Source organism: Colossoma macropomum, unplaced genomic scaffold (genome assembly GCF_904425465.1).
Source record: "Colossoma macropomum unplaced genomic scaffold, Colossoma_macropomum, whole genome shotgun sequence".
NCBI lineage: Eukaryota > Metazoa > Chordata > Actinopteri > Characiformes > Serrasalmidae > Colossoma > Colossoma macropomum.
Window position 1 is genome coordinate 27057298 of NW_023494798.1, and position 19613 is coordinate 27076910.

General features: G+C 37.9%; 1 protein-coding gene across 1 annotated transcript; it reads right to left on the reverse strand.

Annotated features, from left to right (window-relative positions):
• Nucleotides 1–930: 930 nt before the first annotated feature.
• On the reverse strand, nucleotides 931–17686 carry chrna3 (cholinergic receptor, nicotinic, alpha 3). Its single transcript, XM_036584943.1, has 6 exons — nucleotides 17541–17686; nucleotides 16084–16223; nucleotides 9832–9876; nucleotides 5358–5467; nucleotides 2984–4130; nucleotides 931–1312 (listed from the first exon to the last, which is right to left on the reverse strand). The coding sequence occupies exons 1-6, from the start codon at nucleotides 17590–17592 to the stop codon at nucleotides 1184–1186; spliced, it is 1623 nt and encodes a 540-aa protein (XP_036440836.1). The 5' UTR covers nucleotides 17593–17686; the 3' UTR covers nucleotides 931–1183.
• Nucleotides 17687–19613: the final 1927 nt, after the last annotated feature.

Here is a 19613-nt window from a genome sequence, read left to right on the forward strand (position 1 = left end):
CTGTATTTCACAGAGTAATGTTAAGAAATGTCAATAAGAGTGAAAACAACAACAGTGTGATTTCATATTTTTGACTGTGTAGGGTATTTAGACATTATATGGGTACTTTTTAAATCCAATGTTTAAAGAACTGAAATCGGCTCACGTTGAATATATTTCTGGACAAATGATTTGTAGAGATGAATCATTTTATAGCGAACATACAGTTGTATGCGAAAGTTTGAAGACCCCCAGTCAAATTACATGTTTTGTTGATTTTCTAAGTGAAAATAACTCATTGTCTACAGTGAACAAAGTAAAATGTCACATTTTTCATTGCTGCATTGGTGACAATTTTAAGTGGTACTTTTAGATTGAACGCTCACCGGGCTCTCAGTAACATGTCAAAGACATATGAGGGTTAGGGTTAGGTTTTGGGTGAGGTTTGGGTAAGGTTAGGTTTTGTGTAATGGAAGTAACATATTAACAATACATCTACTTAATGTAAGTAATGTATAAACAGAACATCTACAAGATATTTACTTCAGTGTATTCAGATGATTCACTACTGCTACTTCACTGATATGTTGTTGATGTGTACAGGGCGACATCAACAGTCTGCTACACAGCTCAGTGATGCAGTTATGATTATTTGGTTAACACTTGCTTAACATTCCCACTGGATGGCACTGTTCACAAAGCATAGGCAAAGATTCAGACGAGGGAACGAGTGAATGGTGATACTCTACTTAGCATAGTTTCACTAATGCATTTATAGAGCATTTCAAAATCCTCATCATGACAACTTTTGCCTGATAAGTGATCTTAAAGACATTTTTTATTTGTTTTAAGAAATGGCAACTCATACATGGTGTTTTGGACACTGTACAATACATAGGCCTGTAACATCATAGTCAGAAACATCAAAATTCTATAAAAAGCAGTGACATTTTATTGATGCTCTTTTTTATTTTTTCCCCAAAGACCTTTAGAAGCATGACTGGAGAAAGAAATACACAGTGTCCAAAGGACTAGGAGCTGTTTTAAAGTCTTCTTGAGCAAAGGGCTTGAGACAGGAACTGGTGCAGGTTGTAAACATCCTGCATTCGCTGCCTGCAAAGCTGCACAGAAGGTTTCTAAAGTCATTTTGTGTCTCTCTGTTTAATCCGTTGGTCCGGTCACTGAGTCTGCGTCTGTGCAAGTGTCACATGTCCTCTCCCAAAAGGAGCGGCTGCAGGAAGAGCCCAGCCGTCCCCAGAATGCACACCAGGATAAACACCCACAGGAAGATTCTGTCAATCACCATGGCAACATATTTCCAGTCGTCTTGGACCTTGAACAGGTGAAGCAAAAACGCAGAGCTGAATTAGAACATTTCCTCACAGAGCAGCGGAGCAAAAAGATCTCATCCTCACTCAGAAATTGATGGAAAATCACAGAGGAAAGAAGGAATGGATGTTATGTTTACATTAAGGGAGACTTTTTTACTCTGATAAAGAATTAATCCAGTATTTTTCATTTCGAATCTTTGTGCTATACTTTCATTTGACCTACACACTCAAAAATAAATGTTCCTAAATGGAGAACTGGGTGTGTCAGAGCAGGGAAAACAGCACAACGTGCAGGGCATATGTCAGGGGTGTCCAATCTTATCCGCAAAGGGCCGGTGTGGCTGAAGGTTTTCGTTGCAACAAAGCAGAGCATGAACAACTTGATCAGTTGTTTAAAGACAGAGGCTGACTGATTATGCAAGTGGAATCAAGTGTGCTCTTTATGTTTGGAATGAAAACCTTCACCCACACCAGCCCTTTTATAGATAAGATTGGACACCCCTGGCATATGTACTCCAGTATAAGGATGCTATTCTGTAGCATTGCTCCGGAGAACCCCTTTAAGTACCTTCAATTTTAAAGTGCAGACCATTTGCATTAAGACTGAGTTTCCTTTCAGAGCTACAGTTGGTTCAATTGGTTTTGTATATTTTACAAACAAAGCACATACAACAAAAGTCATAAAAAATAATTTGCAAACTAATTCCTGCTGTTTTTACATGAATAGTGTAGAGGAGAGCAGGACTGGTTGGCAGTTTTCAGCTCTTTGCCATATATGTCAGGCACATCATATATTAGGATAAACCAACTGGCAGAAAACGTCAATATCAGAAAGTATTTCCTGAAAATAGTGCATTCATGGGTAAATTCATGTTGGTGTTTGTTGGCACACGTTATGGGGACGGCTGACACAATAATAAAAAGCTATAACAATACAAAAAATAAAATTGGGCCACTTCACTAATTTAAAACTCCTTTTCCCTAAAACATGATAATTTGTTAAAAACAATCTTTTATCATATGCAACATTGTCTGGTTAAAATATAAGTTGTAAAAATGTAAATATATGTTTAAATAAAACAGAAGTTTTTAGAATCTTTAAAATTCTTTCCAAATTAACATTTAATACATAAACAGTTTGGATTCAAAGTTCTTATATCCTGAGATATACTTATTTGGCTTCAAATGGCCACAGCTTAGAGGTAAGAACAACTTACAAATTTAATGTAAATTAACATTCATAGTTCAGTGCTGCACTCTAGCTGTGTTAGTATGCTATTGTATTTGTGCAGCATAAAATGTAAAATAAAGTGCCAACAAACCCCACCCACTTCAGGAAACAACACTATATTTACTTTATGTTACAGATGGTGGTGTGTTTTCAGTCTCTCTTTAGTCTCTCACAGTTGTGTAATGTAGTCAGACCACTTTTTGTCTTAAATATCCAAAAGTTCTTCCCACAGTAACATTCAGAGCTCGACAAAATGAATGAATGTTGGTCAAGAGGGCAATTATTTCTGTAATGTTTTTTGAGTGAGTTCCCCTACTGACCCAGAAATGAATGCTGTGCCAATCAACTCCTGTGCTGACCAACCCTGTTCTCCCCTATATTAGAAAAATATTGTAAAAATAATTTGATTTATTGATAATAGCATTAAAAAAAAATAGCTTACCTCTTTGGCCTCATTCTGAAGCCTCATATTCTCTGCAATGTACTTAACACTCTCAATGGCCTCTCGGACCTCTGGTGAAAGTGCTGAGAAGGTCAAAAGTCCTCCATCCAAAGAATCAGAGCTTGAACAAGGGCTGCTTCCTCCCCCTCCATTTCCTACCAGACCACCAGGGCCTCCGCTGCCAGCACCGCCATCTGGGGGCAGTTTGCTGGGGTGCTGCCTCAAACAACAGTTACATCTTCCTTCTCTGCACAGGAAACTTGTGCCAGACTTTGCTGCCTCACTCAAAGTGTTGAGCTCTGTGCTGAGGAAGAGATGAGCACGTGGATGCAGGCTGCCTGGAAGACTCTGCTGTTTGGTAAGATGTTGAGGAAATAAGGAGGTATTATGGAGGGCACATGATCGAGCAGAAGTTCCTGAACTCCGAGGCCTTTCTGGGTCTCTCTCAGGCCTGGTCATGAACATAACTCTGGGGAGAAGGCTGAGGAACACACGGCGAACCCAGCGAGGCATTGTATGGGTCTTTGGCGTTCGGTAATGCACATTGAGCACGAACACTGTAATGACGATTGAAAGTGTGACGAAGATCATAGTGAATAGAAGGTACTCGCCAATCAGCGGAATGACCAGAGAGGTAGATGGGATGGTTTCGGTGATGACCAAGAGGAAGACAGTGAGGGAGAGAAGAACCGAAATACACAGTGTCACTTTCTCACCGCAGTCAGACGGAAGATAAAAGACCAAAACTGTCAAGAATGAAATGAGCAAGCAGGGGATGATCATGTTGATGGTATAGAAAAGAGGCAGACGGCGGATATATAGGGAGTAGGTGATGTCTGTGTAGATCTCCTCACAGCAGTTATATTTGATGTCATGCTTGTAGCCTGGAGCGTCAATAATCATCCACTCTCCACTTTCCCAGAAGTCCTTCAAGTTGATTGTGGAACCAATCAGTACCAGGTCAATCTTGGCCTTGTCGTAGGTCCATGACCCAAATTTCATGGTGCAGTTCTGGTAGTCAAAGGGAAAGTATGTGACATCGATCTTGCAGGAGCTTTTGAAGATTGCTGGAGGAATCCATGTCACGTCTCCGTTGTAGCGAAGAAGAGCTTTGGTTTTATCGTCCACCTGGAAGTCTCCCACTGCACTGTGATTCGGAATTAAACACATGTCATGAACAAGGCATTCAGTTTCATACACACTTATAATTATGGTTCTTCCAGGGTTCTTTAGTAAAAAAAATGGTTCTATATAGAACCATGAACACTCAAAGAACCCTCTGCATGATCAAAATGTTCTTTTCATCGTGAAAGCGTTCTTCAAATTGATGGAGAATGTGCTATAGATGGTTCTACATAGAACTTCTTTTGAAAAGCTGTAACAGTAGAAGAATCCTTTTTGGTACTATATAGAATCCTACACATTGACGTAGACAACACGTTCTCCATCGATTTCAAGAATGCTTTCACAATGCAAAGATCCTTTTCATCATGCAAAGGGTTCTTTGAGTGTTCATGGTTATATATACCATTTTCTTTCCTAAAGAACCCTTGAAGAACCATCTTTTTAAGAGCATACAGCACATTCTCCATCAATCTGAAGAACCTTTTCTTGATGCAAAGAACTCTTCAACCATGCAAAGGGTCTGTTGAGTGCTCATGGATCTATGTATAACGATCTTCTTTACTGAAGATCCCTTGAAGAACCATCATTTTTAAGTGTGTATTATAAGGAACAATACAAATTTTGAAAGCTGTTTAGGAAATAGCCATTTTGAAATCTTATATTACATTACAATTATGCCCAACCAGCAGTAAGGGACTCTCAGGGCCTTCAGAGAAGGCCAAATTATTTTATCTTCATGATTGCTGTATCCAAACTCTGCAAGTACCTATTTCACAGTGAAGTTTTGGTTGGAAACAAATGGCATATAATCTTAAAATGCCCAGTGTAAAATTGTCCAATCAGCTTTTGGAGTAGTCAGATAAAGCCAAGTGAGCTCTTTCATTGGCCCAGACTTCAGAAACTGGACTGAAAAGCTTACTCATTAGACCAGATTAAATTGATTTACAATGAGCAAGACCAACTTATCGAGAAAAAAAGTCATCACTCTAGGCCTTCTGGAAGTCCTAGATACGTCACTGTGAAAACTGGTGATCCACCAGGTTTCAGTTAGATTTTAGAAATAGAAATAGTTGCGACAGACATAAGGAATGTCTTTTACAAGCTTCAAATATTGGAGTTTGATATAAAATAGCTAAAACATTCATGAGCACCTCACACTATGAGAAATTCCATAGCGGTGGTAGCAGAAATTGGTATTATTGTTAATAAGGTTGATGAGAAGGCAAAGTTTGTGAAGATGTAACCTTACTTGTTGTACAACACAATATCTGGCTTCCAAATCCTGTTGGATGGGACACGGATAAATTCCACTCCTCCAAAATCCTTGGGATCCCACCTGAGCTTGTAGTCATTCCACACCTGTGAAAAATGGAAATAATGCAAGCATTATACATACGTCTGTGTATAGGTGATGGTACACTCATACAATGGTCCAATACACAGGATTTAATTAGTGTATTATCAGACACAGAATTGAATATATGAAGTTTAGACTTTAGACACAACAAAGAGCAAATGATTCACACACTAAAACAGTACCAAACCAGACACAAAGGAAAACTCTTAGAGCTGGAGATTTTTAAATGTATTAGCCAGTGCTCGAGTGCAAAGTGCACAGAGTGATTTAACAGCAGATTTGTGTTTCACAAAAACACAATAGATAATGAAAAAACAGAAAGGCTTGTACGGCTGAACTAATTAGAGACTGATTTAAGAGTTGATGCACACAGACCAGCAACAGGATTGCTAATTCTTCTATCGTTTGTTATTCCGCTGGATATCTAAGACTCTGACCTCTATGTCTCCCTGCAGCCTGACAGCAAACAGACAGGCTGTGTCATTGAGGAGAGGACAGATAACAAAAAACAGGAATGACACAGCGCAGGATAGACAGCTCGAGCGTCTGATCCAGCTCCTTCAGCCTAATGTGATTTAGACTGTTGAAAAGGTAATTCGCCTTAATGCACTAAGTAATGACTGCACTAATAATTTAGATATTTCCTTCTATCCTGATGCCCTCTGACCCATCTGAACATCCAATGGCCCTTATTCATCAAATTTGCATAAAAACAGCGCAGATGTGAGCACATGAGCTACTCTGTGTCTGATTCATGAAACTTCTGTACAACATGGAAACAAAAGAGATTTCAGCATAAATGATAAATCAGCTTTAGTGCATGAAATTAGGCACCAGCCAACCTAATGAGCACCTCATTTACATATCATTTACATGAAGCAAGCCCTAAGTCATGCAGATGTTTTAGTAGGGTAGGGTGACAATTAAACAGCTTCATTCAGCAGCTCATGAGCCAGTGGCTGTGCTCATTGTAAGTGCACTGCTCCCCCTACTGACCAAACTGTATACACTGCAGAAAATGGTATCTAGGTAAAAGTATCCTAAATATAGGCAAGAAATCTAATATTTTTCCTGTTGAGATTGTTGTAAGCTTAATTTAAGATTATGTAACTTCTTCTAGACATTTTTACATGATTTTAAGTTAAAATGATCTCACTATATTGGCAGATAATTTTGCCTGTTTTAAGAAATGTGCTTGACAACAGAAAAACTGCCAGTATTGTCAGATAATTTTACTTAACTGACCTAAAATCTGGAAATAAGCTAGATAATCTTATAATAAGTGCACAACCATCTCAAAATAGGACTCATTGACTAGGTTTAAGATCATTTCACTTGACAAGAGACCATTTTTTGCAGTGTAGTGTTTGAATTAGGACCACTGGAAAGAATAAAATGTGAAATAAACCAAAAGATTAAGTACAATGATGAGATTGTGTAGTGTGTTTTATTTTCCTAAAATAAAAGGTATACACTGAACTAACTGAATAAACACTGAATCATTGCAGTGAATGAGAGGCTTCTGCACTATAGCTGTTTTGTATTGGTTTTTTGTTTGGCAGTGTCAGTAGCCTAAAACAAAAGCACAGTGTCTGTACTGGAATGCCATGTGCACAGATTTTTAGTATTATTTTATTAGTATTATTTTCTATTTTTATTCTTACTGGTATTATAGATTATATTAATAATAGTTTTGGTCAGTTAACCTTAAATCAAGCATATTTTTCAGGTTGTTAAGCTATTATGCTCAAATTTACACGCACTCAGATGTGACTTTGATTATACAGAAATGCCAAAGATGAAATTGAAGAATAACAAAACTGTCAGTAAAATTTGAATGTGCTCATTTTACGATTAGACCTCGCCCTACACAATTTTGATAAGTGAAATTCTTTGTTTAAAAATGGTATAATTTCTTGTAATTAGTTCAGGAACAGTATTATATTGTGCCATGAACTCTGATTGTGGCAAACCATTTAAGATAAAGCAGGCATTCTCTGGAGAAAGCTCTTCTTTATTAATTCAGAACTAGTCTTGGACAGTTTTTGTTTAAGCAGAATGATTCAGTCTGAGCCTCTTTCATTTCATCTTAAAATGGGCCATGCTCACAATGCTTTATGACTTGTTTTATTAGCAGGTCAGGGGGCTTTAGTCGATTCTGACAGGCCAGGCATGAATTCTCCAGAGCCTCATAAAGGGACAAAGCAGACACACTTGGGGGATGTAATGGGTTTAAACTAATGGGGCCATGTGAGGAGCATTTTTCAATAAGGAAAACCGAGTGCTTATAGAGTAAACACAATATATCAAAGCTTTGTTTTTCAGATATTTTGGTAGTTTCTTATCTATTTATGGTACAGAATATACATCACTGTAACTCATTACAGAAGTGAAGGTTATTATGAATTTACATGGCCTTTTATATTACAGTTTCCCATGATACCAGTATATATGCCTGAATATTGCTTTTCAGAACGTACTATAGTCACTAAATGTAAAAACATGAGCATTTATATCAATGTTATATCAAAGTGAAACAATTTAAATATGTGTGCATTACAACATTTTACTAAAAAATGTTATTGTCTTTTATTTGGTATTGCCTGCAGCTGATTGATAGAGATATCCTGAGTTGTTCTGCTTGCCAGTGCATTTGGTGTATTCATAGGATTTCAAATACAGTCATAAAATTGAACAAAACTGCAGCGAGACGTTTGCTCAACTTTAAGATTTGACTCTAAACTCGGTCCAAACATCTCAGAGGTGTTTTATGAATGTGATGATGGGGGTTTTATTCTCCTTCAGAGTATATTTTTTTTTATATATATAAGTCGTTTGCAACGTTACAGTTATTTGCTTACATTTATTTCAGCAGCTGAATGGAAATGTCCTTATGTGTGACCGGTGCAGTGTCCAGAGTAATGTAACAGATGTACCATAACTGGTAGTGTCTGGTCCAATTAACCTACAGCCCTTCAGTATGTAGGCAACAAGAGTTTTATAATATTAAAATAAATGGCCAGGTGAGAGCCAGTCTGAAAAATGAAACTGAAATTCCTCCCTTTTTTTTTTTAAACAATTGATTTAGCCCCCAGAACACTGTGTGGTTGGTAAAACATTGTAAAAAGTCAGAAAATATGAATTTCAAAAGTCAATAACCAAGTCACTCAAAGTTGTCAATGCAACATTGCCAGAGAACCTTAAATTCAAAAACTGATATCACTTCATCGCTGATCATTTATCAAGTTCAAACCTTGTTTCTCAATTCACTCTCTAAAAATGAAAGTTCTGCTAGAGGATTTGAAACAAAGGTTCTTTTAGGCACCATTAATGCTTCAAGACCCTTAAAAGATAGATTCCTCCAAGTAGCTTAAATAAAGGTTAAATAAATAAATAAATAAACATTGAGCACAGTAAAATAACCAATATGCTATATACCATATATACTAGTACAAATATACTGAATCTCTGTACACTGTCAGTCAAAAGTAGACACACCAGGTTGAACATATGACTGTTTTATACTCTTAAAGATATTTTAGCCTACACGCTAATGCTTCAGTTCTTGAAAAGGTGTTATCTAGACAAATGTATGAACTTATCTGCAAAAAGGGAAAAAGGAGGCCACATCCTACATTTTTCTTGTATATTATTTTATTCTGCCCTGAAATCCACTTATGACTTTCGTGTGGGTTTTATGTACCAAAAACAGTCCTGGTTCATTTTAAAATTTTAAATGGTTCATTTTCCAATCACTGTTTTTCTTTGTATCTTGAAACTAAACAGGCTATTTTTTAAGTTGACATCAAGGCAAAAACAAGCTAAATTTATAGAATCTAATGTCTTATTATTTGTTTATTTGTTTGTTTGTTCATACATGGGCCAGTGCATACTTATATGTGTTGTTATTATCACAGTCTGATGCCTCTGCTTTTATTCGAAAATAAGTAAAACAGAAGGCTTCTATAACTTTTGACTGGTAATGTATATCAGTAATATGTTGTAAAAACCAACAAAACACAGCGGTACATGGATGTTACTGTATGTGTGTGTGAGTGAAATTTATTTATATATGAGCTACGTGTAAAACAATATCAGTTGTACATGTTTTACTAGCTCAGTTTACAAGAGTTTATTGATATTTCCTTTTCTAAGTAATGATCTGTGGACTGTTTAAGGAATCTCTGGCACCTTCTCTAATTCAGCAATGCACTTTCAGAGCTCATCACTGCACTCAGTCGTTAGATGTGATGTTGTGCATTGACCTGAGTCTGCAGAAACATGTTAAAGCAATGAAATCAGCAGCTGCCACAGCACTTGCGCTAACCTTGTGAACTCCTCATGGGTGAAGAAGGTGCAAACTTACGTGTCGCAGCCACAGATTCGTCTCCATAATCTGGTTGACCTCATCCTGCAGAAACAGAGGGGGCAGATTCTCTGAGAGGACAGATAGTCACTAGGGGAAAACAACACTTTCTTAAATGAATATTTCAGAGCAGACAGAAGAAAGGAGCTGTCATAAACAATCATTCTGCTGCCGTCAGTCGGAGGAGGACTGACTGTGTCCCGGCTCCGACCCTCAGTGGCTCACAGATGGGCCGAGCTGTAGTGAAAGCGAAGACCACCTGAGTCCTCTCGCCCAAAGGCATGCCACTCAGCACACCCGGACCTCCGGGGTGTTCATGCAATGTGTGGCTCTGCATGTTAACAGAGCTGCTACAAGGATACAGCAACGCAGATCACAGATCAGCAGCAGCCACAGAGATATCTTAAAGGAAAGGAATGTCCAAGGAAACGACCACTTCACTGACGTGCCAACATATGGTGGATGCTGTTTTAGCCTGGAGGTTTGCCTGGAGGTTTTCTATACTCTTACACAAATTAAAATTAAAATTACACAATTAAAATGCATTACATTTACATTAACATTCTGAACAGACTTGGGTTTGCAATTCAAATCATAATAAAATTTCTCCTCTTCTACTTAAATACAAATGTAGTATCACTGAAGGTTTAGAATCTGCACTTTCTACACCATTTCTCTGCTTGTTACTATGAATTATGAGTAAGAAATAATCACATAAATTGCACAGAGGTTTTTCAAGCCATATGCACCACAGAGGACCTAGGGGTTAAAATGTGCATTTGACTTCGTTGACCTCTCCTGCCCCTTAGGAAGTGAAAGCCTATCTTCTTGGGTCAATAAGAACAGACTGGGCTGCTGGTGTAGAGCTAGTTTTGTAAGTCTAATGAACTAGTAGCACTGACTAACCCACATTCACAGCCTCCTGGAAGACTCCCCTGGTGCGTGACCCAGACAGGGGGACTGCTGGTCCATAACAGCATACCTTGGGGTCATTGAGATGAGAGCTGTGATCTAGTTATTGCCAGAGGTCTGCAATAGGTCTGAATGAAGATAAAACCTGAAAAATTAGGAACTTAGGATACATATAGATATATATAGATATATAGGAGTGTATACATACATATTGCTGTTGTCTGAACCTGCACCTTGAACCTTGTATCTCCAAAATGATAACTTTACAGGAGAAGGAAAAAACATACTTTACTTTTAATGTAAGTGAATGGAAGCAGACTTTTTTCCAAGTAATTTTGGGTCGTTTCTTTTGGTCCATTCATCACGCAATTTACACAGAATGTAAAGAGCAACAGGCATTTTCTCATAGAGATACAAGGTTTTGATACAACAGCAGCGAGATATATATATATATATATATATATATATATATATATATATATGTGTTATATATATGTATGGTCTAAATCACACCAAGAACAAAAATATGCTGCCAATTTAGGTTTTATATCTCCTTTTATGTATTTTGTTTAAGACTGCAATCCAGCTGCTCTTTACATTGTGATAAAACTAATAAAATGTCATGATAAATATAACAATAAAAATTCAAGGTTTGGAGAGCAGTGATATGTATTTTTACCCTGGACATCACCTCTTTAATCCTCTTCCCTCTGCCAAAGAGTCTGAATTTTGGCCCTTATTAACCACAGTGGACACCTTACACTTTGGACTCAACGTTGCATTTATTAATATATTTCTGTAACATATACTATAAATAATGCTGAAAAAAAGCATCTAATTTCCTGCAAATGATTCTGATTCAGAGACATTTAGTGCAGATTCTACATTTTTTAAGCAATACCATATTTGTGTTTGTAAGTAGAAGAAGAGGCATTTTATTATTCTAATTTTGCTAAAAAGTTACTGTTGTGTGTACAACCTTGCACAAAGAAAAAAAAGTAATTTTTTGATCATTATCATTTTTGACCTTAAAATGTGAATGTCAGTACAAAAGTTAAATATAAGCTAAATGCAATTCAGTGTGTAATCATGTAATTAGTTATACATTATGTAATTATATTTAAACAATTATAAAGATGTATAAGAGAATGGGGGTGCACTTAGGGATGGAAAGAAACAGTACAAATCCATCACAATACGCTCCTCAAGACATTCAGATCAGACTAGCTGTGTCCAGTTCTGCATCGTCATTAAAAACCATCTCCCTTCCACCAGAGACAATCCTTTTATCAAGGCCATGTGGAGTCATAAGGAGGCTGTATCAGTGCTTTATTTGCTGCTGAGGCTTACACTAGTGTCAAACCCTCTAAAGCTCCTCTGTGCTGCTGATTCACTTTTCCTTTTCTCTCGAATTCACCTTGAGTTGTGGATTACCTCCCTAAACTTGAAAGCCATTGTGTGCATAACCATAACTGAATACATGTTTAATTTAATACTTTTATATCACACACATTCATAAGTTAGTTTAAATAAAGCCTTATTGAAGTCATTATTTAACTGACTTTGAATGACAGCAAAGTCTTTTATGAATAGCAATTCATTCACCTCCATTCTTCTATTCTTCTTTCTCTCCTTGCTTTTTAAAGTAAGATAGCCTACTATGAAGATATTAGCTTCATAGTAGTTATTGTATGATAAGACTTAGGATTAATAACAGAATAATAAGCCTGCAGTTTAAAAGATTAAAGTCTCACTCCATTATCTCATAATGAGCTCTCCTGTATCAATACTCTAAACTTCTGCAAGGACGGACGGACGGACGGATAAAGAAAGAAAGAAAATGAGAGAAAAAGACAAACAAAGAAAGAAAAAGTAGGCAGTGAAAGAAACAGAAAGTGAGAGACAAAGACAGAGAGACAGATAAAGACAATAAAAAGGACAATGAGAAAAAGAAAGAAAGAAAGAAAGAAAGAAAGAAAGAAAGAAAAAGAAGGAAAGAACATACAAACAAACAAACACACAAAGAGGATGGGGAGAAAGACATGTACAGATACAGAGAGGCAGACCAATAAAGAAAGAGTAAAAAAGAGATAAGAAGAAAGAAAGAAAGAAAGAAAGAAAGAAAAACATACAAACAAACACACAAAGAGGATGTGGAGAAAGACAAAGAAAGAGTAAAAAAGAGATGAGAAAAAAGAAAGAAAGAGAGAAATCTACAAAGAAACAAAGAGGATGGGGAGAAAGACAGATAAAGAAAGATTAAAAAAGAGACAAGGAGAAAGAAAAAAAGAAAGAAAAACAAAAAGGATGGGGAGAAAGAAAAATACAGATACAGATAGGCAGGCAGATAAAGAAAGAATAAAAAGAAAGAAAGAAAGAAAGAAAGAAACAAAACAGAGACAAAGAGGATGGGGAGAAAGACAAAGAAAGAGTAAAAAAGAGATGAGAAAAAGAAAGAAAGAAAGAAAGAAAGAAAGAAAGAAAGAAAGAAAGAAAGAAAGAAAGAAAAACAAAAAGGATGGGGAGAAAGAAAAATACAGATACAGAGAGGCAGGCAGATAAAGAAAGAATAAAAAGAGATAAGGACAAAGAAAGAAAGAAACAAACAGAATGGGGGAGAAAAAGATACAGATAAAGAGAGGTAGACAGAAAGAGTGAGAAAAGAGAGATAACGGTAAATAGAAAAAAAATGACTGAGAAGAGGATACAGAAAGGAAGAAGCAGAAGAGAGTAAGAGAAAAAGAGGTACACAAAGAAAGGAAAGAGAGACAGAGAGAATGAAACAAAGAGCAAGAGAGAGGACAAGAGAGGTAGCCAGAAAGAAAAGAGTGAGAAAGAGACAGTGAAAAGAGAAAGAGAGTGAGAGACAGAGACAGAGACAGAGAGAGAGAGAGAGAGAGAGAGAGAGAGAAAGAAAGACAGAGAGGTACACTGAGAAAGAAAAAGGGAGACTGAGAGAGTGAGACAAAGAGAAACAACAACAAAGAGCAGAAGAGAGAGAGAGGTAGACAGAAGGAGAGAGTGAAAAAAAAAACAAAGAGAGGTGAGTGAGTGTTGAGATGAGTAGGGATTTGGGCAGTTGGGACAGGGAGAGAGAGTAAGGGAGAAAGAGAGAAGGGGGGTCTGTTGGTGGGGAAGGTGAAAAAGAGAGGGATACGCTCTGTTGGCAACAGGCAGATGAGACAGGCAGTAAAAGAGGGCTATGGCTGAGGGGAACGAGAGAGAGAGAAAGATAGAGAGCAAGTGAAGAAACAAGGGGGGAACAGACACTTCCTGTCTGCTCCTGGCCAGTCACACACCCACACGGTCATTCGCAGTGACAGATCCGTTGAGCCTTAGCCAAAGCAGAGAGAGCAGCAGAGCGGCAGGCGGCCTGCATTGAGCTTTGAAGCTCCAGGGCTAATTCAGACGGCACTGCTAAGGTGTACTGGAGCACAATGAGGAGCTACTGTCTGAAGAACCTGTGACCCAGACCGATTTCAGAGCTGTTTCAGTGGGTGGACACGAACGCACAAATGTACTTACAGAATATGACGTACGCACACATGCAAAATTAAAATGCTTACATTCTCAGTGCACTTTCTGTACATCTTGAAATCACTTAAATACACACTGTATGTCCAAAACTATCCAGACACTATACATTATTTGTGAATTAATCTACTTTAAGGTGCAAGTGTGCAATTGTGCACACCAAGCTTGTAGAATCTCCATAGATATAAATATTTCAAGTAGAATGGGATGCTCTGGAGCACATGAGCTTAAGGTCACCATGCCCAATGTTAAACGTCAGATAAAGTAGTATAACGCCCCCCAGCACTGGGCTGTGGAGCAGTGAAACTGCACTCTGTGGAGTGATAGAGCTCATTCAGTACCTCTGGGATGAGCTGGAGCGGCATTTGTGATCCAGAACTAATCATCCAGCATCAGTACTTGACCTCACTAATTCTCTTCTGGCTGCCATCAAATCCTCACAGCAATGTTCCAGCACCCCTATTAATACCCTTATTCTCAAACCTTTGAGCATAAACTGTATACATGTTCTAGCTGGATATTTCATAGCTATATACATGCAAAGGCATCATGATTAACCTTTTAAAGTCTATGGACCTTACTACATTCTTATACAATAGAAGATCTGTCACTTAAATTGAAGCCTCTATCACACAATGTTGCCTCAGGTTAACAAACCCATTTTGCTTACTATATAATGACAATGAAAGGGTAGAGTTTGAACAAACCAATAAAATGCTTGTACTTGGTCTTTATATCTCTTGGTGGTCATTTTTAAGCCTTTTGCTCATTTGGTGTCACTTGACCTTTTTCTACAGTTTCTATCAGAATAACAAATTTTCCTCCTTTTTCATCCATCCAAAGATATCAGGGTATGATACCAGGGGTATTGATACCAGGGTCATTTCTGGGTGGAGTTTGCCTGTTCTCCCCGTGTCTGCGTGGGTTTCCTCCGGGTACTCCGGTTTCCTCCCACAGTCCAAAAACATGTAGTCAGGCCAATTGGACGTGCTAAAGTGCCCCTAGGTGTGAGTGTGTGTGTGAATGTGTATGTCTGTCTGTCCTGCGATGGACTGGCGACCTGTCCAGGGTGTATCCTGCCTTCCGCCAAATGACAGCTGGGATAGGCTGCAGCACCCCACCGCGACCCAGAAGGATAAGCGGTTTAGATGATGGATGGATGTTGCTTAAAAGCAACATCATGCAACAGTAGAATGGATACAGCCAATCACAAATGAAGTGTCACATACGCAGCCACTTGAAAGACAACAGTTACTGTTTGGTTTTTCATTTAGAATAGGAATCAAATCTGATTATTTGCTTGATTATTATTTGTTTTGTTTTGAGTTAGCAAGGATTGTGGTTTTAAATAATTGCATGTGCAACAATTGTTGTATATACTTCACAATGCTGCATCAGGATAAAAGGATTTCTTTAAAAATAAAATGAATCAATCGAAGTCCATTTTATTCAAGAAAGTGAATCAAACTTTTTTTAACAATGCTTTCATATTGCTGGTAATGGAAGGTTAAAAAGGTAAGTTAATTTTTTTTTCATAGTCATTAGTGAATATTTTATAATGCTTACTGGATCATAAGCCTTATGATTAATAACAATAGAGTTGAAGGGGTTAATCACTGTATTTTCATTTAGCTTAATGGAGCCATTTTGCTGGAGATGCTCAGTGAATGATTTGTCATCCTGGCAGAGTGCAGCCTTTCACTGCACACTTTAATAATGCACCACGGTGCAGATGAGACCACAAACACACAATTACAGTGCGATACAGTTTGCCATTGGTCATCATTGTTTTGTCCAGACACTTACCACTTTAACCAGCTGGGACATGGACACCTCAAATTGGACTATCACTGGGTCAGACACATTCTCCACCGGTCTGATGTACTGATTATAGCTGGAGAAGATCACAGAAAACAGCCTGTGCTCCGCCTCTGAGCAGGTTCCACCTGAAGAAAGGTGAGGTGAGTGAAGGGGGTGGTATTAGTTTCTACTTGCACTTCATGAGTTAATTTCAAAGAATAACACACTGTTGCCATTAAAAGTGTTAAAGAGAATATGTTACTACTCATATGTTTGGCAATTAAATGTTTATAGCAAAGCACAGCCCATGTACTTACATGGGGTTGACAAAGCACCACATGAATTATACCCATTGGCCATTTTATCAGAAACACCCACAGTATAGGTGCTGTGTACACTTACAGTCCACCTCATTCGACACACCTTGTTGATCCACCTCATATATGAACAGTTAGAGACTGTAGATCTCCTTCCATGCACAATTTGTGTTGGTCATCCTCTAGTTCATCAGTGGTCAGTCTCTGAGCACAGGACCACTGTTGGGCTACAGATGTAAACCTACAAAGTGCTTCTATATGGTAGGTGTACCAGATAATATGGCCAATGAATACGAGTCGTATGATGGTTCTGTTATTTTGTACACCCCCGTACATACAGCACACTTTGAATATGAATAAACGTGAATATTCCATCATTTTTGTCAGCACATTTTCCTTTAAACTCTTTGACCTTCAGCTAAAGCCTCGTTTGAACATCAGAGTAACGCTCAGTCAACATTGATTCAGATTAAAAGAGAATAATCTAGAAAAGCAAATAAAAGCTTTCAGCTGCAAAAGACTGTGGAATTACACTTCATAATCACATCCACTTTCAGTAACTGTGCTTCTGCTCCGGTGAGGGTGGACTGAAGTGGTCTTTTTCACAAATCAGGCAAGTAGTTATTAGTCAGGTTTAACCCCTCTAGTACCCAGGAGCTGCCAGCATGTCCAGGCTTCCATTCCTCACCCCCATAAGTTAATAACAGTGGCAGTGTGCACTGTTTTCCATGCACCTACTGAATAACAAGGCTTAGTATGTAGTAATTCTAAAGTAAGATTTCATGTGCTTAAAGCAAATTAACACGTTTGAGTCACCCTGCATTTGAGTCACAAAGGAAACAGATGCCACACAATGAGCTGTAGACATCTGACAATTTGGCTTGTCATAGTTTTTGCTTTAAGCATCTGTTTTTGTTCTTTCCTGACTGAGTTAAGTACACAGAGAAACCAAGCAGGGTCCATTTATGTCCAGCACTTTTGGTTTTCCTCACTCTGTAGATGCTCATTCTACTCTATAGATGTTCATTCACAGTCATAGATTTTAAGGTCATGATTTGAATTGTTTTTATGGTCAGCAACAAGTACCACAGTCTTTACTCGTTTCCTTTACAAATCATATTTAAAATAGTCTCTTTTTATACTCACCCTGGAAGAGGAAAGCGAGAATGCAGCAGGGAAGGAGAAGTCCAGCGTTCATTGTAAAAATCAGAACAAGTCCTGTTATATTAATCCATGAATCTTGTTTGGAACCGGAGGACAAAGTGGAGGCAGACGAGCAGAGAGAGCGCGAGAGAGGATGTGGAGAGCGCGCAGAGAGAGAGAGAGTGAGAGAGAGAGAGAGAGAGAGAGAGAGAGAGAGAGAGAGAGAGAGAGACTTTGTCAATCACAGACCCGAGAGAGAGAGACTTTGTCAATCACAGACCCGAGATGTGCACGTGGTGGACGGTTGTTTACAGGGTCGCCGTGTGGATTCAGCTAATCTTATTTCATGTTAACAGCGCGATTATCATTAACTCTGAATCTAATCAGTCACTGAAGCTGCCAGTGCGTCATATTGAGCGAATTCGCCGTCTTGGGAGAAGTGACTTACGTGCGCTTTGGTGGAATTTGCCGACTGTACGTCATTATCAATTATCAAAAAGTAACTAATAAGTTATAATTAGTTGATAGGGATGTTATGAGTGTTAACACGCACTTTTACTGCAATATGTGAACGCTGGTTCTGGAGCATTGGAACCTGAAGAACAGACTGTGGAGCGGTTGTAGCACCATGGACAGAGCATTAGGGCGCGTGCTGGTCATGACTCTCTCCTGGACACACTCTCATATGTCTAAAAGTACTTATTAACATTCATTAGAAATACATATTACTTCAGTAGAAGGTATATCAGTCTGTCAATGAGCTCTGAATTAATGTAAAATATTATTGAATGAATGTGTTTTAATTCATGTGTCTAAACTAAAATTCTGCTTTGCATTTTTTATACAAAGTTTTTATTTGAGTTGAATGAAATTGTTGAACTGACCAACTATTTTTTTACAGTGTGAGCTTAATGCATCTCAGGAAGTTTTCCTTAAATTTTAAAATGTCAATTTCTGATAAATCTGAAAAACAATCCTGAAAATCCATTACACTGAAAACAAATTCATTCATTCATGACTCCTGGTCTACAGTGTTAAATTAGGACCTACTTCGCTTGTTGAAGTACAGCTAGACAAGTGTGTTTGGGCTTTGTTAAAATATTTGTTTAGACGGAGTGCTAATCTCAGATGACCTACACTTGAAAACAGAAGGATCTGATGGTTTCTTTGGATTGTCTCAAAGGCAGAACAGTGCCTCAGAAAGCTTTTATTACAAGACTCTTTAAAAACCTTGTGACAGTTGGAGAAACTTCCTCTTTTTCAAAAATTCTTGGAGAACTTTAAAAAGCTCTTGGAACATGAGTGGCTAAAAAATCTTCTACTAAGATCCCCAAAGGTTCCTAGTGGAGTTTCCATGTTTTGAGTGTAGAGCTCAGGCGCAGAGAGATGTTCTATTCCATGTTAGCCAGGTTGTCATGTAGTCAGGTGTAGGTCTCTATTGACATGGGGGAGAGTTTGTTGGTGGCTGTTTTTGGTCTGGAAAATGTATTTCTTTTGGAATGAGTATTTTGGGAAAGCAAACCTAGTTAATGAAATATATGAAACTAGGACTTCTAGTCTAATGTTGCTACAAATATTAGCATTGTGTAGTCACATGTATAGTGATAAATCCCCATATTTAACAGTTTATTTAAAAAAAAAACTGTGTGCAGCTACACAGTCAAGCTTTGTTTATTTTAGTAGTTCACAGTCAGCCATTCTGTATCCTGAACCACACTGACACTTCTGACCAACTTTAATGAAGACCTGGACACAGTTTGAGTCGTCTAAAAACGTTTTGAGGATGACTTTACTGAAAAGATTTGGGTGACTATTGATGTTAGCCTCGTAGCGCCAGCGCTAAACTAAAAAAGCAAACCAAACAGGTTCAACAAGGTTGACTATATCTGGGCTAAAATTCTATAAATTAGATATTTTTGCCAAACTATTCCCTTAAATATCCTTTTGACATTACTCACCACATTACATCACTATACTGTTCCAAAGCCAAGAGTAATTATCAATGGGTTGGTGTGAATATCTGTGCAAAGCTTTCATTAGTTGCAAAATACCATGAGTTGCAAAATATGAATTAGT